The sequence below is a fragment of the Caretta caretta genome, chromosome 14, assembly GCF_965140235.1.
Source record: "Caretta caretta isolate rCarCar2 chromosome 14, rCarCar1.hap1, whole genome shotgun sequence".
NCBI lineage: Eukaryota > Metazoa > Chordata > Testudines > Cheloniidae > Caretta > Caretta caretta.
In genome coordinates, this window is record NC_134219.1 from 49,464,529 (window position 1) to 49,475,496 (window position 10,968).

The 10,968-nt window shown below is 68.6% G+C and overlaps 1 protein-coding gene across 1 annotated transcript in view; it reads right to left on the reverse strand.

The window, feature by feature from the left end:
- COL11A2 (collagen type XI alpha 2 chain) overlaps positions 1 to 3,655 on the reverse strand; it is a 72,070-nt gene extending 68,415 nt beyond the window's left edge. Inside the window, exon 1 of the mRNA XM_075119659.1 lies at positions 3,434 to 3,655. Within this exon, the coding sequence (XP_074975760.1) occupies positions 3,434 to 3,515 (82 nt within the window). The 5' untranslated portion in view covers positions 3,516 to 3,655. The remainder of the gene's footprint in view (positions 1 to 3,433) is intronic.
- Between the last annotated feature and the right edge of the window lie 7,313 nt (positions 3,656 to 10,968).

The window sequence follows — 10,968 nt, forward strand, 5'->3', positions numbered from 1 at the left end:
CCCCCTCTGGATCTGCCCCAGCCAGACCCCGTCCTGGAGCTGCCCCAGCCGGGTGGGGCGCAGCGGGTCTGGAGGCCTGACTCTGCAGCGTCTATTTTGGGCAGGTTCAGGCAGCTTTCTGTCCGGAAACCCAAATAGTAATTAGAGCGAGTGTCCAGAGTGGGGGGGGGGGATTCAGAAAAGGAATGAAGGCAAGAGGAGCAAACAGGAAATGAAAGAAGAAACAAAAAGGAAGAGAGGAAGGGCCCAGACACTGGGGGTCCGGGCGGGGGGGAAGGAGGAGAGGAAGGGCCCAGACACTGGGGGTCCAGGTGGGGGGGGAGGAGGAGAGGAAGGGCCCAGACACTGGGGGCCGGGCAGGGAGGGGGGGGAGCAGAGGAAGGGCCCAGACACTGGTGGTCCGGGCGGGGAGGAGGAGGAGAGGAAGGGCCCAGACACTGGGGGTCTGGGCAGCGGGAAAGGAGAGGAAGGGCCCAGACACTGAGGACTGGGCGGGGGGGAGGAGGAGAGGACGGGCCCAGACACTGGGGGTCCAGGGAAGGGGGGAATCAGGACTTGCTGCCTCCCTTCCCGGCTGCTCCCCCCTCTCCACACTCTGCTGGCTTTGAGTCCACAGTCCCCCATTCTGCAACCCTGGGGCCAACCCAGCCCTTCTCTTCCCCCACCCTCAGATGCCCCCTAGCACTCCCCCTTCCCCCCCCCAGGGTCCCTCCTCTGCCCCCGGCCTATGAAAAGCCCCTTTGTTGGGCAGGAGAGAGGGAGGTGGGGGAACCACAGAAGGAAAAAATGTTTCCGAGAGAGGGAAAGTTCAGGCCTGTGGAGGAGGCGTGATATCCCTCCCTACAGCCCCCCATATCTGCTCCTCCCCCCCAGCCATCCCAGTGCCCGCTCCCTATGTCTACCCCCCAGCCAGTTACCCCTCCTCAGTCTGTCCCAAGGGACTCTCCCTCCCTGCCCCCCCAGGAATCGCTCCCCACTCCCTGCAGTGTCCATCCCAGCTAAAGGGGGGGATGTCCGGGAACTAACCCCCCTCCCAGCAGCCCAGTCACCCTGGTTAGGTGAAGGTGATGGGGGGAGGGTACACAGCAGGTGTGTGAAGGAACACAGCTACACAATGGGCACAGAGACACACCACTACACACCCACACCAACCACCCCACACACCCCCAGGCGGAGACACAACTGTCTACACACACAACCTGGGCGGGTGGGGACACAGGTACAGAACTACACGTGCTCACACACACAACAGACACACCCCCCCCTTGTGGCAGGAAACACAAGTACACAACTGAAAAGGAGGACTTGTGGCACCTTAGAGACTAACAAATGTATCTGAGCCTAAGCCAACTGTCTGGAACACACGGAGCTGCACACCTGCCTACACACCCACCCCTTACACACCCTGCGGGGGGGCAGCTGACTCCACACCCTACTGGGAGACACAACTGTGCAAGCCCCACACACTCACAACACAGGGCCAGAGCGGTGCGGACCAGACACATGCAACCCTCCACCCCAGCCCCAGCCCAGCAAGACAGAGACCCCCTGAGTCCACCCCCCCATCCCGGAGTCTGCCCTGCGAAGGGAGAAGGGGGGATGCGGGGAGGGTGCAGGAGACATGGAATGAAGAATAGGGGAAGAAGGGGAGCAGGGGAGATTGGCGGGCAGAGGGGGGCAAGCAGGGAAGGGGAGGCAGTGTCGGAACGGAGGGGTGGGGGTGCGCAGTGGGGCTCTGCTCTCACTTCCCCGGGGTTATAAATCCCCTACACCCAGGCCAGGCGGCTCTGGCTCAGCACAGGCCGAGCTGGGCAGGGTGTCGGGGGAAGCCGCAGCCCAAAGATAAATAAACCCCCGCCCCAGCCCGGCACACACTCCCCCACTGTTCCCAGCACAACGAGCCTCTGTGTGTGCAGGGCCCCGGGGGGTGCAGGCCAAAACGGGAAATGGGGGGCCCTGGGGGGTGCAGGCCACACAGGCAATGGGGGGCCCTGGGGGGTGCAGGCCAACACGGGAAATGGGGCAAACCTGGATAGGTCGAGGGGGCAGATCCCCCATTTTCAGTCCAAGCCAGTCCAGGTGGGGGGGAGGCTGGATAAACAGGGTTGGATTTATCGCACCAGAGAACCCCCTGTGCCCCCATGCCAGCAATTCCCCCTCCCAGAGCCCCCCAATACCTGAGACATCCCCACTCTGACCCTGATGCCAGAGAAACCCCCACAAGCCCCCCCCGGCTGCCCAAGATCCACCCCCAAGCCTGGGGGAGTCTCCCCCATAAGAAGTTTGGGGGGCTAAAGTTGGGTATGGAATAAAAAGGGAGGACTGTACCCCCCTGAATTCCTGCCCCTCTCCCTACCCCCCACTCCATGACCCCTTCATCCAGTTCTCATTGCCCTAAAATCCCAGCCGTGCCTAAACCCCCAAATTCTGGCCCCCGTTTTCAGATCCCCTGAATTTCTGACCCTTCTGCACCCTTAAACCCCTGCTCCCCGGTACCCCCCATGCCCACCAGTGCCTTCCCCCTTGTCCCCCCATGGCCCCCACTGCCTGCCTCCCAGTACCCCCCATGCCTATCCCAAGGATCGGTCAGTGCCTGCGATGCCCAGAGAAGAGGGTGGGTGTTTCTGCCACATCACCCCAGCTGGCACCCCCAGCCCCCCCCCCCCCCCCCCCGGCCACCTGCTGGCGGCTCCGCAAAGCACAATGGGGGGGGCTGGGTGACAGGCAGGGACACCCCCCCACCCCGGGCTCGGCTGTCACAGCTGGGACCTGCCTTCCGCAGTCCCCCACCCATCCCCCCTCCAGACACCGGGCCCCCACCCAACCCCTGGCCTGCCTCGTGTCTCCACTCGCACACCCAGACCCTGCACCCGCCTGCCCCCCACGCCGAGCCCGGGCTCCAGGGGACCGTGCCAGGGCCGTGGCACCACTCTTTGTGCCCCAGGGCTGATACCCCCCATGCCAGCCCTGGACTGGGCACTGACCTCCTACCGCAGCCCTTGATCCCCCCCTCCAGGGCATGGACACCCCTGCCCCGCGCCCCAGACATACACACCCCGGGCACAGAGCAGGGCACTGACCCTGTCCCAGATCTCCTGGTCCCAAACACAGAGACCCCCTGTGCCCTCCCTGCGCCCCAGACACAGACAGCCCAGCATCCCCCTGCGCCCCAGACACAGAGCCCCCCGGACCCCCCTGCGCCCCAGACACCCCCGGATCCCCCTGCGCCCCAGACACAGACAGCCCAGCATCCCCCTGCGCCCCAGACACAGAGCCCCCCGGACCCCCCTGCGCCCCAGACACCCCCGGATCCCCCTGCGCCCCAGATACAGACAGCCCAGCATCCCCCTGCGCCCCAGACACAGAGCCCCCCGGACCCCCCTGCGCCCCAGACACAGAGCCCCCCGTACCCCCCCCGGGTCCCCCCCCGTACCTGCCCGGGCGCACAGAGCGGGCAGCAGCAGCAGCAGGGGCAGCAGCAGCCCGGGGGCCCGGGGGCGCCCGGCGCGGGCCATGGCCGAGGGGGGCTCTCCGGAGCCCGGCAGGAGCAGAGGGGGCAGCCCGGGGTCGGGGGCGCAGGGCGAGGGGGTCCCGGCTGCTCGGTAGCTCCGGCTGCCCCGTGTCCAGCCCCGGCTCCGTCTGCGAGCGCCCGGCTCCCTGCACCGTCCCAGCCCGGCCCGCTCCCCCCCGGCCCGGCCCCCCTCCATCCCTGCCCGGCCCCCCCGGCCCGCCCCACTGCCCGGCCCCTGTCCAGCCCTGCCCGTCCCGGGGCCCCCGCACTGCCCGGCCCCCCCGGTCCGCCCCACTGGCCCCTCCAGCCTAGCCCGGCCCGGCCCGCCCCCTCCAGCCCTGCCCGCCCCGGGCCCCCCCACTGACCCCTCCGGCCCCCCAATGCTCCCTGCCCCCAGCCCTGGCCCCCCGGCAGGGACCTCTCCAGCCTTCCAGCCCTACCCTGTCCGCCCCCTCCCGGCCCCCTTCCAGCCCCGGCCCCCCTCATCCTTCCTTCCCTACCTGCCCCCCAGTCTTGCCCTGCTGGCCCCAGCCCTGCCCTGCCGGGAGACCCGCCCCTTCCTACGCCCCTGCCCAGACCGGCCCACCCTGAGATCACCTCAGCCCCCCACTCACACCTGCAGCCCCCACCTCCCAGCTCTGCTCCACCCCCCTGCCTGGCTCCTTTCCCAGCTGGGAGACCCCTCCCCTCTCACCCCCCAAGCCCCCCGTACTCCCACTCTCCCTGGGAGACCCTGTTTCCTGCACACTCTGCCCCTAACTGCCCCTCCCACCACCTGACCCACAGCCCGATCTCTCCCCCCACTCAAAAATCCCCTCCCCCCAGAGATGTCCTTCCTCCCTTTACCCCTCCAAGCCCCCCCCCCACACACACACACCCTTTCCAGGTGAGACCCACCCCAGTGCCACCTCCCTCTCCTGGCTCAGAGCCCCCCATCTCCTAGCAACCCACCCCACTAACTCAGGAACACGCCCCCCATCTCTGAGCAGTCCCCTCCCTGCTCATGCAGGGAACCCCCAGCCCCTGGGGGGTGCTGTAGGAAATGGGCCTCCCCCTGCTGGGTGTACTTGGAGGGAGGGGGAGCTAATCACACACAGACACACAGCCCTGGACTGCACCCATTTCCCCCACCCCCACCCCCCAAGCAGGGACACAGCCCCTGGGCTGCAAAATCCAGACCGGTTCAGGGAGGCAGGAATGGGACGTGGGGCCTGTCCCCTTTATGGGGTGCCAGTTCCCAACTGGCCCCAGGGCAGGGATTGGCCAGTTTGGGGGTGGGAGCTAGGAGGCCTCCATTTCTCCAGCACAGCCGTTTGGTCAGGGTTGGATGCTGCCTCCTGGCAGGGTAGAGGGGCCAGCGAGCCGAACCCCTGATCCCCCCCAGAGCTGATCAGCCAGGCCAGCCCCTGCGCCTTCCCCTCCCTCCCCGTCAGCAGCTTCCCCGAAATAGGCACCCGGGGGTCCTGCCCAGGGCCCCGGCAGTGAGGGATGTGGGGGTCCCTGCCCAGCACTCCTGCAGCATGGGGGGGGCAGGCAGAAGCACAGATAATTGTGCAAGAGTGACCCTGCGTGTGCAGGTGCCCGCTAAGCCGTGTGCTGGTGAGCCCGTGGGTGTGGCAAGAGGTGTGAGTGTGTCTGCTCACTAGCCTGGGTGACAGCACCTGTGTGTGTGTGTGCCCCGGGCGGGTGTCGGCGTGCCCCGGGCGGGTGTGAGTGTGCCCCGGGCGGGTGTCGGCGTGCCCCAGGCCGGGTATCGGCGTGCCCCGGGCAGGTGTCAATGTGCCCCGGGTGGGTGTGAGTGTGCCCCGGGCGGGTGTCAATGTGCCCCGGGCGGGCGTCGGTGTGCCCAGGGCGGGTATCGACGTGCCCCGGGCGGGTGTAGGCGTGCCCCGGGCGGGTGTCGGCGTGCCCCAGGCGGGTGTAGGCGTACTCAGGGTGGGTGTGAGTGTGTCCCGGGCGGGTGTCAGCGTGCCCAGGGCGGGTATCAATGTGCCCAGGGCGGGTGTAGGCGTGCCCCGGGCGGTTGTCGGCGTGCCCCGGGCAGGTGTGAGTGTGCCCAGGCGGGTGTCGGCGTGCCCCGGGCGGGTGTGAGTGTGCCCAGGCGGGTGTCGGCGTGCCCCAGGCCGGGTATCGGCGTGCCCCAGGCCGGGTATCGGCGTGCCCCGGGCGGGTGTGAGTGTGCCCAGGCGGGTGTGAGTGTGCCCAGGTGGGTGTCGGCGTGCCCCGGGCGGGCGTGAGTGTGCCCAGGCGGGTGTCGGCGTGCCCCGGGCGGGTGTTGGCGTGCCCCGGGCGGGTGTCGACGTGCCCAGGCCGGGTGTCGACGTGTCCAGGGCGGGTGTCGGTTTGCCCCGGGCGGGTGTCGACGTGCCCCGGGCGGGTGTCGGTTTGCCCAGGGCGGGTGTCGGTTTGCCCAGGCCGGGTATCGGCGTGCCCCGGGCGGGTGTCGGCGTGCCCAGGGCGGGTGTCGACGTGCCCCGGGCGGGTGTCGGCGTGCCCCGGGCGGGTGTCGACGTGCCCAGGCCGGGTGTCGACGTGTCCAGGGCGGGTGTCGGTTTGCCCCGGGCGGGTGTCGACGTGCCCCGGGCGGGTGTCGGTTTGCCCAGGGCGGGTGTCGGTTTGCCCAGGCCGGGTATCGGCGTGCCCCGGGCGGGTGTCGGCGTGCCCAGGGCGGGTGTCGACGTGCCCAGGCCGGGTGTCGACGTGCCCCGGGCGGGTGTCGGTTTGCCCAGGGCGGGTGTCGGTTTGCCCAGGCCGGGTATCGGCGTGCCCCGGGCGGGTGTCGGCGTGCCCAGGGCGGGTGTCGACGTGCCCCGGGCGGGTGTCGACGTGCCCCGGGCGGGTGTCGGCGTGCCCAGGGCGGGTGTAGGCGTGCCCAGGGCGGGTGTAGGCGTGCCCAGGCCGGGTGTAGGCGTGCACAGGCCGGGTGTCGGCATGCCCAGGCCGGGTGTCGGCGTGCCCAGGGCGGGTGTCGGCGTGCCCAGGGTGCATGTGAGTGTGCCCAGGCGGGTGTCGGCGTGCCCAGGGCGGGTGTAGGCATGCCCCGGGCGCGTGTGAGTGTGCCCAGGCGGGTGTCGGTGTGCATGTGGACGCTGGCAGGAATGGAGGGGAGCGGGTGGGGGAGGACATGCTTGTGGATGGGGCCCTGGCCTGGCTGGTTTGATCCCTCGCTCCCTGGGGCCCCACAGCAAGTTACTGGGGCTCTCCGGACCTCAGCCCCCTCCCCCTCTCTCTGGGGCCCCACCTGGGTCTGTGCGAGGGGGTGGGGGGGTGGAGGCACAATAGGTGGGCAGGAGGGTCCCATCCCCTCCCCCCTCAGCAGGGCCACGCACTCACCTGGAAATGGCCTAGTGAGCACGGGGCCCTGTGTGCACGTGAGTGTGTAGCCATGCATGCGTGTGCGTACTGTGAGGCTGGGCATGTGCGTGTGACTGTGGGTGTGCGCGGATACGCCTGCCACCTGGAACACCCTCTTCATCATGGCCCAGGCCCGTCCTGGCCCAGCCCCAGGCTCACCATCCAGCCCCCACTCGATGCCATCACCCTTTTGGTACCGGGGCTGGCTTCAAGCTGCCCCCATGCGGGAGGGGCAGCTCCCCACAGACAGCCACAGAACTAACCCCCCCGAGCCCCCCGGCCGAACCTGCCTGCCCCAGCCTCGGCCCGGGGGACGGGCACTCCACGATCGCCCAGTTCCGCTCACGCCCTCGGCAGCTCCTGGCACCGGCCGGGCGCTGGCCCCCTGGGCTGACCCAGCCCGGCTGCTCTCGGGCTGCCGGTGCGCCAGGCTCAGCCTGTCCCGCTGCCCCAGCAGCGCGACATCGGGGCCTTGTGCCCCCCGTCTGTCTCTCTGTCTCCAGCTGTAACCACTGGGGCCAGGGCTTTGCTCTGGGTTTATGCCTCACCTGGCGCAATGGGGCTGGGGTCCCCGCACCACCCTCATACAGCTAGCAAATACCAACACCCAGTGGGGCGCACAGCATTCGGGGGGGAGAACAGCCCCGCCCTGCAGCTCCCCGGCCCGAGCACCAGAGACACCCCGGCTCCCTGGAAATTCATCGGTGCTGCCCCCTGTGGGAGGGGTCTGAGACTACAGCCCCCTTGGGACAAGCCCCTGCTGCTACGAGCCATGCCGCAGACGGGGCCTCGCCCAGCTCCTGGGCCCCAGCCCAGTGCTCCCACCATTCCCGGCACGTGGGGGAAGGAGACACGGGGGGGAGAAATGGGGGGGATGAACAGGAAAGCCACCATGCCCAGGAGACTCCAGCCCAGCCCAGCCGAGGTATATCTGGATCCAGAGCTCCCCACCCGAGCTATAATCAAGGCTCTGTAATTAAACACTTCCCCTAGGAGCCAGGGGCCCAGTCCTGAGGGTGGGAGGCGGGAACAGATGGAGAGAGAGCCTGAAAATAGAGGGGGAAGGTTGGAGGTAGGCTGGGGGGAGGGGACACCGGGAGGGAGGGGCAGGCTGAGGGGGAGCAGAAGGGGGTTGGAAGTGGGGGATCAGAGGGGGAAGTTGGGGAGATGGAAGGGGGGAGCAAGCTGGCTGGGAGGAGGAGACAGGAGGGAAAGGATAAGATGTGGGGGACAGGGGCTGGCAGGGGAGGGGGCCGGTTGGGAGGGGCAGGTGGGGGTGGGGGGCCAGTGGGGGAGGCAGGGGAGCCCCAGCTGTGGCCCAGGGCCAGGTCTCTGGCTCAGGCCGGCCCCACCCCAGCTCCCGCAATGAAAGGTTCCCCGGTAATTGCAGCCTGGCTCAGCCTGCCCCAGGGAGGCTCCCAGAGCCACCCACATCCGCACAGGGCTGTATATACCCTCGGCCGGGGGGAGGCATGGCCCAGCGGGGACAGCGCTAGGTTGGCAGAGGGACCCACCGAGCACATGGGGAGCTGGGAGACTGAACCCCGGGGCCAGGGGGATCCCTCAGGGGAAGGCTAGACCCTGGTGCCCTGGGTCCCACCGGCTGGGCCCAAGGGCTAGTTGGTTCCTGGTCTGCCAGGGTCAAAGCCCCGCTGGCCTCTGCCGGGGGCTGTTTGCACCGCTCACCCCCCGGGATGGGGGAAGTGGGGGGTTGTGGTTCGTGGCTGGGCCCCGGCCCAGCAGCCAGACAGCCGGGCCGTTCATGCCCGGCACAGAGCTGCCTCTGTCCGCCCTGCGGATAAACACGGCACCGAGACGCTGCCCAGGTTCAAAGGGGCCCTGGTGCGGCCCCCGCCCTGCCAGCTCCCAGCCACGGGGTGGGGCTCTGCGCTGAGACGGGGGGTGCCCACGGTAGCCTGGCTGGGAACAGGACCCCCACTGTCCATGAGGCAGGGACCGTCCTGCAGGGGGCGGGGCCTGTGTGGGAATCGCACGGCTGGCCCGTGCGCACCTGTGTGCGTTGCACTAGCGTGTGCGAGGAAGTTGTGTCTGGTGAGGCATGTGGTGCGCGTGCGTGCGTCTGCCCACAGCTGGGCGGATTTGTGCTGGCCAGCGAGTGTCAGAGGCCAGCCCCATCCGAGCACAAGTGTGCACTTTGCACCAACGCCTGCTACTCCGTGGGCACGCTGGTTTGTGCACGTCTGCACCTGCTTCCAGGGCTCCCGCCAGGGTGGAAGCGGGGGGCCTGCAGTGCTGGATCTCCCGTAACTGGGGGCCAGATGGGGTCCCTGAAGGGGGGGCAGCTGCTTCTGCTGGAGCCCTGTCTTGGGTCCCCCCCCACCCCACCCCAGCTGCCTCCTGCCCCCCAAGGTGACACATCATCAGGGGGAAGGGGACAAACACCAATAACCCACAGACACCCCGCATCTAACACTCACCCCCACAGATGCTGCTCCCCCTCCCCGGCTATTTTGGGAGATGGGAGTTTGCTCTGGGCTGGGACTAGAAATAGACACTGTGGCCGGAGGAGAGGGACCACGCCCTGCCCCCCCTTCTGCCCTCCCCCCCCCCCCCCGCTTGCCTTGATCCAGCCCCGGCCCAGGGACTGGCTGGCTGGGGGGGTGGGGGTGAAGAATGGGACACAGGGCCTTTCCCCTCTAGGGATCCAGTGTCACCCTCTCCTGTAGGAGTCCCCCACCCGCCTCTGAGCCAATAATCCCCCACCCCCCAGTATCCCAGACCCCTAACCTCCCCTGCCCCTCCCGCCCAGGCAATATCCCAACCCATCCCCACACACACACGGGGGGAGAGTTTAGAGCCCCCAATTCTGCCTCCTCCCCCCAATAGCTATAAGGGTTGGGGGGGTGGGGGGTCAAAATAGACCAGAGGGGCCCAATCCCCTCCCCAGCCACTCTCTGGGCTGGGGAGGAACAGACGGGGAGGGCCCAATCCTGTCCAGGCTGCTCTCAGGGCTGGGGGAACAGACCAGAGGGGTCCAATCCTGCCCCCAGCCAGCCCACTGGAGCGAGGTCTGCTTGGGGTCCCCGGCCCGGAAGGTGAGCTCAGCTCCGGGCACAGGGCAGCTGAACAAAGCCCCCCTTGTCCGCCCCCCCCACCCGGCTCAGACAAGCCCCATTGATGAGACGCGGCGGGGTCACCTCGGGCCACAGGAAGGGGTGTGTTTCCTAGCGGGGGGAGGGACCCCACAGGGACCAGCTGGCTGCAACTTCGCACTCCCTGCAGCGGGACCCCCCCCGTGTAAGGGCAGGAGGAAGGGGGGGCACATGTGGGGAGGCTGGGTGCACGAGGGGGGAGCAGGGTGGGTGGAAAGGACTCAGCTGTGCAGGGGGGGTCACTTGTCCCTACAGCAGAGGGGAGGTGCCAGGGGGACCCAGCTGTGCAGCAGGGATGGGGGGTCAGGTGTCCCTGCAGTGGGGGGTGGGGGGAGCTGTGCAGGGATGGGGGGTCAGGTGTCCCTGCAGCGGGGAGAGGGTGGTCATGGGGGGCGCTGATCTCTTGTGGATAGAGATGGAGGCCGCAGCTTGGAGCGGGGAGAGCTCTGCGGTCCACACAGATTGGGGAAGCAAGCAGGGCGGGGGGGGGGGGCAAGGGATGGTTCTGTCTAGTCTCCTGCCCCACACATCCCTCCTGGATTGTCACCCTGGCGAAGGACTGACACCCCCCCCAACAGTGTGAATCACCCCAGAACTGTCCCTCCCATCCCAGCCAGGGGTTACAGCTGAGCCCCCGGCAGAGGGACGATCTCCCCCACCCCGCCCTGCTGAGCAGGAGAGTCACTCAGGGACCCCTATAGCCCCCCTGGGTCCCAGTTTGAACCATCCTCCCTCTGGTCTCCTCTCCCCCACCCCCTCCAGGGTCCAGGTTTGGACCGTTCCCCCATCCCCAGAGTTCCACCCCCTCCCGCCACCTGGTCCAAACTTTGACCATCTCCCCCACCCCCCGCCCGCCCCCAGGGGACCAGCCCCCCACCAGGTCCCTGTCCCCGCCCCCACGTCAGAGAAACATCCCAGTCCCCTGCCCCCACAGGTCCCACGGGACACCCCCCAGGGGCGCTGGCACGTCACCACCAGGGGGAGGCGCTG